Source organism: Mesocricetus auratus, unplaced genomic scaffold (assembly GCF_017639785.1).
Source record: "Mesocricetus auratus isolate SY011 unplaced genomic scaffold, BCM_Maur_2.0 Super-Scaffold_100020, whole genome shotgun sequence".
In the NCBI taxonomy this organism is placed as follows: domain Eukaryota; kingdom Metazoa; phylum Chordata; class Mammalia; order Rodentia; family Cricetidae; genus Mesocricetus; species Mesocricetus auratus.
The window spans coordinates 2,759,179-2,771,416 of record NW_024429201.1 but is presented as its reverse complement, the minus strand read 5'-3'; the positions used below and the strand labels follow the sequence as shown (position 1 = coordinate 2,771,416).

The following is a 12,238-nucleotide window of genomic DNA, read 5'->3' as shown; positions in this document are numbered from 1 at the left end:
CATAATAGTGACACATTCTCTTCTGAACCAAGCAATTTTTGTTTTCAATAAAGGATAAACACACTGATGTTTTCCCACTTTTGCTGTGCTGATATATACTGTCCTTTGGAAGGAAATAAAGCGATACCTTTGATTGGTTCTAATTTATGTTTAAGGCCTCTCCTAAAAAGCTAGCAATTTGCATTCTTAATTAAGGAGGTGAGAGGAAAGAATCAGGGATCACACAGACAGTAAAATTTCACTGCGCTGTATTTGTTCACTCCAAGGCCAGGAGAGAAAGGTATGTAGTGTGACCAGATAATCACCATTTCCAGAGTTTTCATAGTTGATCCTGATAGTTACAGGCATATCATGTTACATAGATGGATGCTGGCCCCAAATTAAAAAAAAAATTCCTCAGGATATTTCATACCATTGACTTAAGACTTAAAACGGAAACAAAATTCTTCAAAAGGAAATTTTAGAAAATATTTGGTGTCTCGAGAATACACATTGAAGATGGGCCACCTGTAATCTCAGCACTCGGAAGGCTAAGGAAGGAGGACTATAATGTTCTATGGCAAGCCAGGTGTTGGTGGCGCATGCCTTTAATCCCAGCACTTGAGAGGCAGAGGCAGGCAGATCTCTGTGAGTTCAAGGCCAGTGTGGTCTACAGCACAAGTTCCAGGACAGCCTCCAAAACAAAACAGAGAAACCTGTCTCAAAGAAAAAAAATGCTCTATGGCAGTTCAGATCACACAGAAAATTTCAGACAAGACTAGGCTACATAGGAAAACCTTGACTTAAAAAGAAAGGGGGTGTGAGGGAAGGAAAAAGAAAAACAAACAGAAAGGCCTCTTCTGGTCTCTGATACCTAAGCATTCAATAATATTGTATTATAATTATATCAAAGTCTTAGCTTGTCATTTATTCATTTCTCTGTTGTTTGTTTTGAGACAGGGTTTCATGCAACCAGGCTGCCCATGGATTCACTATGTAGCTGAGAAGGACCTTTGATCCCTTTGCCTAGGCTTCCCAACTCTGGGGCTACAGGTTCATGGTGCATGCTTGACCAAAGCCTTCTGAGAGAGGCTGAACAGCTTCCCATTGTTTCCAGAGTTTATTCCAGGAACCCAGGAAACTAAGACTTTTTTCTGTTTTTCCATTTTATTTTTAACACAGTGTCTACCATATAGCCCAAGCCAGCCTGGAATTTAGGATCCTTCTGATTGCCTCTGCTACCATGGTGCTGGGATTACAGGTCTACACAACTACACCAGGTTGCAAAGTTTATAAAACATCCTATTTTCAAGAAATAGTCAACAAAAATTAATTATTCATTAGGCACTTTTAAGTTGATTCTCTAAGGAAAGAAATTTCAATCATACTATATTAGTATTTTCATGTAAAAGGAAAGCTATTTGCCATATTTAAAAGAAAAGAATAACATCTGAACATCCATCACACAGAGAACCTGGGCAAGAATTAATAACTTACTGCCTATTATCAGTAAACTATTCTAAATAGTGTCTGATTACTTTCCACTCCTGCCAAGATGCATTACAGATCATTCTAGCGTGCTGGCTGGAAAACAATACAATCACCAGAGCCCATCATCTCCTGCATAAGTAGTCGTGGTTTAGAGGTAACTGAAGTGCTTTCCTGAGGTAGGCTGCCCCAAACATTTCCAGTGAGTATACAGCTCACATCCTGCTACAGTGTTAGGAAAGAGCTGGTGTAAAATCAATTGTATGGGGTTTGTACATAAACCCTTATACTTCAAACTACTGACAAAATCTCTCTGCTGGAGACAATACTCGGCATTAACCAAGTCCCATTGCTACTTCCTACAGAGCACGTAGGAAAGGGGCCTGGAAAGAACAGCCTTTAAGTGGTACCAATTCTGTATGAAAGTAAGTAAATACTGTAGCAATCCAAATCTCAGGAGTTTCATGTGATCAAGGCTGACCTCACACTCCCATCACAGCATTCAGAGAATTGGGGCAAGTGCTGTTCCACAGTGGCTGAGAAAGAGCTATCATAACCAATAAGCCCAGGCTAACTGACTTGTCACCAACCAACTGCAAATACTTGGTCCTCCTCAGCATGCAATCAGATGCATGAAAACCTGAACATGAATAATGTAAAGAAGGGGGCCATTTCCATCTTCATTCTACTGCCTGGAACCTTGATACGTGAGCAGACCTACTAAGGCAGCTGGGAAACAGTCAGGCTGTGTATTTAAAGCAAACAAACTTGATGAAGAAGATGGCCCCCACACCCATGAGTATATGAGCAGCATAAAGTGGACTCTGGCTTATTTTTGAAGAAAAGAAGGAAGAGGAGAAGAAGAAGGCGATGAGGTGAAGTTGGGAGGAGACATGGGGAGTGAAGAATGGATCTGGGAGAGTGGGGAGTGAAGAATGGATCTGGGAGAGTTGGGGGGAGGAGAAGGAGTGGACAGGATCAAAACACACATGCAGGTATGAAATTCTCAAAGATAGTAAAACTATACTAAAAACAGCATTTGGGGAGTACACAGAAGCCTGCCATAATGATCATAATTGATTTATTGTTCAATCTAATTCCTGTGGAAACTCTTCCCTAAACTCCTGAAACTCAGTTTCTCTGGCAGTGTCATTAATTAGAAGAGAAAAACAAATAGAGATCCTTTCAAAGCAGACTCAGAAATTAAAAGGAAAATGTTCTGAAGAACAACTGCTCGGTCCAGCTACGCCTCATCATTCCACAGTGACACTTCAAGACTTGCTTGGCTGCAAAGAAAAGGGAAACAGCTTCGATATGAAAAATAAAGTGGGCTTCGTGCTCTGTCACACACTTCAATACTGCTACAGAGCTGTAGGACGTCAAAGCACAAAACATATGCAGACCTGAGTAGTAACCGAGCCTACCAGGAGAGACTGAATACGAGAGGTCAGACTCGGCCTGCAGGCAGGGGGAGGTCACCAGGCAAAGGTGGCGGTAAAGAACTTAATCCTACAGGTTATCCTCTGCCATCCAATCATGTGTCATGACACATGCACAGCCAGCTTCCTGAAATTTGCACCCTAGCACACACACACAGTAAATAAATGTGTTTTTGTATTTTAAATGCAGCTTTGGTAAAATTAAGTCATTACATTTTGTGCATCGTGAATGATGACATCTTACCAAATCATAACTTTTCTTCACTAATGATTGATTTTCTACGGGTGCATCATCCTTGTCTTTTGAAACAAGGCACCTGTGTTGGAGCCTATCTAGAGAGTTCTGAGAAATGAAGACAGTCCCAGCCACACACAGTCATCAGTGTCATACACACAACTCATCTGAGCTGAACTACCGAGTCACAGGCCACACATGGCTCCAGCAGTGCAACTGGAAATCACCCTCCCCTGACCCACAGGATTGGAGGGTAGGGTGGAAAGAGAAGATTAACTTAAAATATCCTCTCTCAACTAAGTCAGTTCTATATGCTGTGATAAATTACAAAACACCGGGGCTACAATGAACATCGTAATTAGCTCACTACTTCTTAAACACCCAGCCAGTTCTCAGGTTCCAATGAATCATCTATCAGATGCGACATCACAAATGCTTACTCGATCTCTTGAGGTGGGGAGGACACTACTGGATCCTGCACTTCATGGGCGTTGTTTACTTCAGGGGTTTTGTTTGATAGAAGGAAACAGGTGCATTTATGGCCAGTCCTAAGGAAGAAGGACATGGCCAACTCAAACCTTGACCTCTCAGTACCCAGAGCATATGGAGGACATTTATGGGGCACAAAGGGTCACAGATGGTAAGTCTCAGGGGTGCTGAACAGGTTCCTCCCCAGTGATCACCCCCTCTCTCCCCTAGAAGTTGGTGTGGATCTCACACTTCCTAGGGCAATGCTTGCATTTCCTTCTTGGATACGCACTAGAATTAGGTCTTACAGAGAGCACCAAAAGAAAAGGACAAATTGTTAACAGATTAGGGGAAAGGTCAGGGAGAAGAGACAAGAACCAAATTCCTAATACACAACCTCATCTCCCACTTCACCAAAATAACCAGCTTCAGAAGCTTGCTGCTCTGATTATTTTTTCTGAATTTTCACATTCCCTACAATATGGCTTCCACCTGCTCTGTTACATCCCCACAGCTAGCCCTCCACTACACTCCCATGGACGGAGGATGAGGGACTGGTTCTGGCTGCACCCTGCTGAGTGGCGGCAAGGCTGGTGACGTCTGAAATCAAAGTTCCTGACATAAAAGGATGCACACAGGTCCTCACAGATCTGAAAGATGCCAGAATTGTGTTCCTCTGGAGGAAAAAAAACTCACAATGGACTTTGCCTTTCCAATGCTAGTACAGATTTCACTTCAGGAAAAGGTTCAAGGAGGGGCCAAAGGCTGAGGGAAAAAATGGAGTAGCAGAGTGGTTTCAAATGGACCTCTGGTCCATTTTCCCGTTTGTTTTCCTCCATTCTGTAGCTGAGGGATGCAGTGTCATCTCACTAGCTTTCTACTCCTTGAATAGTGTTCAGACTACAGAGAGGAAGGGCGCCTGAAAAGAAGTGCAATAGAACAGAGGAGGGCCACCTCTGATGCCAGAGAATTAAGACCTTTGTGAAAGCATGAGCTACTTCGTTTTGGCTGGATTTGACTCCCAGGTGTTCATGTCCAAGCACAGGGCCAAACGTTAAGCTCTTTGCTCCCTACTGCTGCTGTCAGTCAGGTCTCTTCTGGGTTTGCTTTCAGTGCGTTCGGAGACTTTGGCTCCTGTAGTCTCATTACTCCCAACCAACTGCACCTTTTGGCAGGGCAGGCCATGGTCTTGCTGAACAGTGTGCCTTCTCCGCTTAGGCTCCTCTTTGCAAAGCAAAATGATTACAGCCCAGTCTCTGGTATCCTCACGAATGCTCTAATCCAGAGGACAGCAACTTCCAGGCGCTCCAGGGGATTGTTTCTAGAGGGGTCCTGTCCCTTCATCATCTGTTTCACAGCTCACCTTAGAAGAAAAGGGCCAAAATACTAGTTATCTTTGTTAGTTTTAACATCTACTCCTCGGTGTTCACCAAACTGAATTGGAAGTGGTAGATTTCAACATTAACTTTTGTCAAACAGAAAGACTATGACATGTAAGTTTTGGCACCTACTCAAGTCAATCTTTTCCATAGTGTGGTGGTTATTATGTCTATCTCACAGACTTACATCAAACAGGCTGCCCTGTCTCTTTAAAATATTCTTAAATTTGCATACCTGAATTTAACAACAGTAGATTACATGTATCCAAGGACAAAAATATTAAGTGTCACAAAGAAGTCCCTATTTTTATTTTACTTATAAACTTCCTAAAGTGACTGCTATGACAAAACACCTGACCAGAAGCAATTTAAGGAAGAAGGGAGTTATTCTGGCTCACAGTTCAAAAGGAAACATTCCTTCCCTGCAGGAATGGAAGTCAGCTGGTCACATTGTATCCATAGTCAGGAACCAGCACTGGAGCCCTGATAAAATGTTCTCAAGGCCCACCCCTAGGTGACCCACTTTTTCCAGAAGGGTTCCATCACAGAAAGTTACACAATGTTCTCTAACAGTGCTACCAGCCAGGACCCACATGTTCAAACACAAGAGTCTAGAGGAACAATTCACATTCAAACTACAAGAGCAACTAATGTTACTCTGAGTACAAGGCTCAGATGGGGCATGATGACACAGTTAAGAACTCACAATCTAAGCTTGAAAATTGCCACCATTACAGTTTAGAAGAAATCAACTAGGAAAAATATCTCCTAAACAAGTAGCTTTAGATACTTTTACAAGTTTAGGTAATAGTGTTAATGACCATAGGTTGAGGGCTCCTTAACATACAAGCACACCTCACACACACACAAATATGCATTTGGTTGAAACAGATGCAGTGCAGACCTGAATTGATAAGACTGACCCAAAAATGGTAAAGTTGTGGTTCTTTTTTCCCCTCTTCTAAATAATAATGAATATATAAGAAGAATAGTCCATAATTTTATTGATCATTTTATATAATTAAGGTCTAAATACAATTGGGTGTGGTTGCACAGGCCTTTACTCCCAATTGTTCAAAAAGCTCAAGCAGCAGAATTGCACATTCAAAGCCAGTGTGGCCACAAAATGAGTTCAAGTCCAGCCTAGACGACCAATCTCAAAATACAGAACAATATATGACAGAAGTCTGGGGGACATAGCCCACTGGAAGAGCACCTACTTAACACGGGGCCTTAGTTTCAATCCCTGTTGCCCACCCCCAAAAGCTACAATGCACACTGTACAAGAGAGAGTACCTGCTGTTTATCTCGTGTGCATCAAGCCTTCGAATAACATCAACATCAGCTCTAGACACATACACAAAGGATGTAGACTACACTAAAATAACCTTAAAAGAGTTTGATACTGTCATTATTAGCAAAAACTAATTATGCATATTCCTACAATCTGAGATTTTGCTATACAGGCATTGGCTCATTTGGTCAGCAAGCAAAAATGTTCCCCAAACTGACACAGGTATCTAGACTCGTTAAATAAAGCCACAGACCAGTTTTGAACTAAATTCCCATTTAGATCCAAAGACTAGGCCAAAACAAAATGGAGTCACTGACAATAAGTGCTACATAGTCAAACTGAGCTTTAAAAAATTAAAAGAATTTTCCAAAAGGCAGAGAATTAACACCAACCCCCCAGAAAGAGACTTCTCTACCTAAAGGACTTCTCAGCTCAGCTCCCAGAGGGCCTTCCTATTTCATAGATGGTAACCTGCCCAGCTCATGAATGCTAATAAATGCCAATTACATCATTAAGTGTAATTTGTTCAAATTGTGTTCTTTCACAATCAAGACTATCCTCCGTCATATAATTACTGTTTCATCTGAAGAGCCTTGTGCCAGCTAACCAAGCCATTTCCCTCTGCAAGCCTGTCTCCTCTGTACTGTAATCTAAAGAACAGCCATCCTCTTGCTTTCTCTGAAGAAGGTGCCAAGATAATAATTCTTAGTCTCCATATAGAAACATGAAGGTTTATCAATGAACTTTTGAAAGACAGAAAATTTTATTTTAATTTATCTGTCATAACAAATTCAGGATTCTTGTAGCAGCATTATATTCATTCCGAGGAACTTCTGAGGATCTGGGATATTTTTGTTGTCTGGTTTGTTTCTGAGACAGGGTCTCAGTATATAGCCCTAACTACCTGAACCTCACTATGTAGCGTAGGCTAGCCTTCAACTCATACAGATCCTGGAACTAAAAGTGTATACCACCAAGACTGGCTTCTGTGTAATCTTTGCAGACAGAGGGTAAGGTACGAGAAATTGAAATTAGAAAGGTAGAAATTGATTAGAGAAATTGTTACGTGGTTAAGAACACTTCCTATTCATTCATAGGACCAGAATTACATTTGCAACATCTGTATCAGGTAATTCACAACCCCAGCTCCAGGGTATCTAATTCCATGTTCTGGATTCATCAGGCAACTGCACTAAAATGCATACACACATGTGCAAACATCCAGTCAGGCACCTCTCATGCAAACAAGAAAAGAAAACAAGCAAGTACACATTTGTGCACGCACGTAAGCGCACACACGTAAGCAAATAAATAAACAAACAAAAATAAATCCTTTTGTAAAAAGGTGAAAGTGTTAGGGATTAGAGAGCTGACTCAGTGGTTAAGAGCACTGATTGCTCTTCCAGAGATCCCAGGATTAGATTCTCAGCACTCACATGGCAGCTCACAACTGCCCAACTCTAGTCACAAGGCATCCAAACCCCTTCTTGGTCTCCTCGGGAGCCAAGCACACAGGATGTTCAAACACATGCAGGTAAAGCACCCATCCACACAAAAATAAATGAAGGAGAATAGGTCTGAAAATAGAACATATAAACAAGGATCCAATACAGTACTTAATCTTTAACCCATAATGAATAAGAAAGACCAGATGAGGGAAAGTTATTCTCTTCGGTTGAAGCATTTTTCTTTTTCAAAACAGGCTACCCCAGAGAAGCCTCAATCATATGACTACTCCCTCAGTCTCCTGAGTGTCGTGAATGCAAATACATGCTGCCATACACATACTGAATTCTTCCTGTACAATGAGGGAGAATAGGAAACTCTAGGTATATGTGTCTATAAAGACACAACAGTTGAGATTTCTAGGTGAATAGAAACTTGCTCACATAATTCAAAAACACAGTGCATTGTAATCTTAAAACTGGTGTTTATACTCTTTGTGTATTCTCTTGGCATTACTGCAGGTAACAGGGAGACCTGAGAAACACCTTTTTTAAGCCACGACTTTGGGCTCAGTAGTAGAGGGCTCACCTAGCATGTGAGAGGGACCTGGCTCAATCTCCTGCTAGAGAGGAGAAAAACCAACTCAGCTCTTAAAGTTCTGATGATATTAAGCATATCAATTATTATGCCGCCTTTATATGTAATAAAACCAAGTTTTTATAAAGGTTCTGGGATTCATATCAGGATACCAGGGCATGTATTCCCACTCTCCAAACTAAGCTTTCTTTCATCAAATGTAGGGAAGGGGCCTGTGAGGGTATTCAGTTCCTGGAAAGTTCAGAGATGTGCACACAAATTCACAGGAATGTCTCTAAACTATGAAACGCATTCATTAAGCCTGTCTTGGCAAAGCCCATAGGAACATTTTGCCTCTTGCCTACTGCTCTACCACGACGGTCATAAGGGAAAAAGCAGGGAACTATAGAGGCTTTCATAAAGAGCTCGGGAGCTGGGCTCTCCCCAGCAATCCTGGCTGAATCTGTTATGTTTGCAGTCTTTTCATTGCACAGACATCAGAACAGGCACTGTCCTAAGTCAAAAATTAGTATGCTGCCAGGGTAGCGAGTGGCTGAGAGAGCACTACTTGTGTTTCCTAATGAACTCCTATGAAATGTGAGTAAAGGAGAGAGAAAGAACACATAAATGCTCGCCATGCAGGACAGGAACCACCACAAAAGACTTCTAACTTCTTGGAGAACAGTAGTGGAGGAGAGAGTCAACATGTGGACTTCAGTCCCCCGACAGGCTCAGCTCAGTGGCCAGGGTAATTACAGGAGGGAGCCCAACACCAGCAGCTGGTGAGAAGGTAGCACAGTCCCATGAGGCTTGGATTCCCTCCTCATGGGACTCTTCAGTCATAAAGCCAAGGAGTCCCCAAGCCTCCCCCCCACCCACTTCTCAGTTTCCAGCAACCATGATTGCGGCCCAGAGCTTATTCCTTCTCTGTGAAATGGGAATGCCTCCTGTTGAGTGTTTTCTTTCTACTGCTGCTGTGAAAAGTCATCATGAATTCAGGGGCAGAATTCCAAATGGATATGATGAGGACTGAATGCTTCATTAGGAATACATTACCCCCAGATGCTCTACAGGATAATCGTTACTTTTCCCACTTCTAGAGTACACCCATAACCCTCACCTCAGCTCCTTCTTCTTCATAGATGGCAGGACAACATCCCTAACCTCCATCTGTCCTTCATCAACATCACTCTGATGCACATGAACCTAGGAGGGTCCTGTAACTTCCCTCTGCTCTCCTTGAATCTCCAAGATACTCTTATTGTGGAGAAACCTTCATTCGAGCACAATGGCAGACCCCTTTCAGCCTCATTGTGTAACAGCTTTTGTAGGGTTGGGTATGGCTATCCTTTGGCCTACCCCTCAACCTTATCCAATAACAAATTTAAATGAGATTACCCAAGCATGTTTACTGAATGCTCAACACGTATAAGCACCTAAATCCTTTAGAGAATTCACTAACACCGCACTGCAGACCGACAATTCGCAACTATCCCTTCCATTTTATAGACAGAACAAATGCGGCATGATTAAGCTTACATGGAAGCACACAAGCACTTGGTGGAAGTGGGTTGAGAAGCCAAGCAGTCCAACTCCCTCCCATCCTCAAGCACTCCAACTCCCTCCCATCCTCAAGCACTCCAACTCCCTCCCATCCTCAAGCAGTCCAACTCCCTCTCATCCTCCATCTTGACAATCAGGGGGAAAACAAACCCAGGTCTAGCTGTCATTGTTGTATCTCTGGATTACGTTTACTAATCTCATGACATCAACATAAGTTGTTTGGAAAACTAAACAGGATGATGATAGTCAAGTCTAATATTAGGAACAGAACTTGGAAAAAAAAGATGGCCTCAAGTTCCTCCCACTTTGCTATTTTAAATATTCCCTACACCAAAATATCTTTCTTTTCCTTCCCACCAGATCTGAATTTGGTTTCCATCCGATATGCTCTAACACCTCCCTGCTCCCATCTTTACTGTGACACTGAAACTTACAATATTAGAACACACAAAGTTTGCCTTTCTGTGGCATCCCTGGCCTGATCTGTGAGTGTAGTCCTAGACTTGGGTGGTCGGCACAGCCTGGTCCTCAATGCTTACTCAGTAACCAAGGAAATAGTGAACCACAAAAACATAAAAAACATAAAGCCCTTACTGGTTGTTCTGCCAAGACATTTTGAGAAATGTGACCACTAAATGTATATTTCTTAAAATAAAATATTGCCTGATATTAACAAAAAATCCATCTGAGGTTGGAAACACTCTAAAACCTCTCTTGCTCATTTTGGGAAGCCAGCAACACAGTAACCAAAGTAAAAAAAGGAGAGACCCAGTATGCTGTTTCTCAAATGACTTGCCAATGCCATGGAAAAATGGAAGACCACTCACAAGCTTGTTTTTTTTAATATGATATCAAACGTCTTTTTCCAAATATATAACTCTGGAAGAAGCCACACGATGACAGTCAACAGCCAGAGGTCAGTATATGTTATCATTATTTTGAACATAACAAAATTTAGTTTCTGCCATATTCATGTCAAATCATAATTAATAAACTGAGGATTAAGAAACATATCACTCTGTACAGAGGACAACTTCTGGGAGTCAATTCTACCCTCCCAACATGTGTGTTCCAGGTACTGAATTTGTGTCTTCAGACTCAGCTGAAAAAAACTTGACAACAGTAAAACAAGTGAATCATACCAACAATCCTTGAAATTTTATTTCCAAAAATTGTGTGTGCTCACATGTACGTACATGTGTGCCTCTGTGTGTGTGTGTGTGTGTGTGTGTGTGTGTGTGTGTGTGTGTGTGTGTGTGTGTGTATGCCCTGGGGAGCCAAAAGAGGACAGAGAAACCCTGAAGATGGAGTTCCAGGTAGTTATTGACAATCTGACATGAGTACTGGGGAGCAAACTCCAGCCCTCTGGAAGGGCAGCGCATACTCTTAGCTACCAAATCAACTCCCTGGCCCCAGACTACCAATTTTTCTAAATAGGAATCAAAAGAATTAACTGTACAGCTGACCATGTGAAGAAGTTTACAAAGGTGTAGAAGTGTGTGGAAAGGTTCGTAGGAATACAGACACTGTCTACCAGAGGAAAAGTTTGATAAATGGGCAATAAAAAAGGAAAAAGTATTTTCTAGAGGCTACTTAAACACCCCATATACACCAAAGCTAAGAAAGCTTCAAGCACACATTGGTGTATTTATATAGAGAGAGATACCCACAGAAAAAAGAGGGAGATAACAGATAGACTGGTTGATAAATAATAGATGATAGAATGGAGAGGAAAAAGGCAAAAGGAAAGGAGGGATTAACTTTACTGAGAGTTAAAAACACAACTGAGTGTGGTGGTTCAAACCAGTAATCCTAGCACTTCAGAGCCTGAGGCCAGACTGCCTTAAATTCAAGACCTGTCTGAGCTACAGAGTAAGGTGCCATCTCAAATCCACTTACTTCCAAGAGCAAAATTTAAAACATAATGACAAATAATAACACCAAAGAAATAAAAATTCAACAAGAGCATTAAAATACATATTTAATGAGATCCTGAAAGAAATAGAATGATTTGGGAACATAAAAGGAATCACAGTGATAGAGTCCAGAAGAAAGGATTAAAGGAGGCAAAGAAACATCAAATACTCAAGGAAATATTCTAAAAGCAAACCTGATGGATATGTATCAAGTCAAATCATTATGAAATTTCAACACTTCAGAGATAAAACTCTGAAACACTTGGAAGACACAGACAAGATCCATAAGTAGAAATCAGTCAGAAAGGAAACTGAATAGCAACGGACATTAGACTCTTGATCAGCGTCTTCGAAATTAGAAACAACACATTCAAGCCCAGAATTCTCTACATTCTGAATCCAGCAGTTAGAATGAAGATCACACTGGACATGGCAAGTGCCTGTAATACCAGAAC

The 12,238-nt window shown here is 41.6% G+C and overlaps 1 protein-coding gene across 4 annotated transcripts in view; it reads right to left on the bottom strand.

Annotated features, from left to right (window-relative positions):
• Parp8 (poly(ADP-ribose) polymerase family member 8) overlaps positions 1–12,238 on the bottom strand; it is a 171,725-nt gene that overhangs the window by 112,535 nt on the left and 46,952 nt on the right. The window contains exon 3 of one of the 4 annotated variants that reach the window (XM_040728810.1): positions 4,775–4,972. The exons of the other annotated variants lie outside the window; for them this stretch is intronic. Coding sequence (XP_040584744.1) covers positions 4,775–4,794 — 20 coding nt within the window. The 5' untranslated portion in view covers positions 4,795–4,972. The remainder of the gene's footprint in view (positions 1–4,774; positions 4,973–12,238) is intronic. 4 annotated transcript variants of the gene reach the window in all.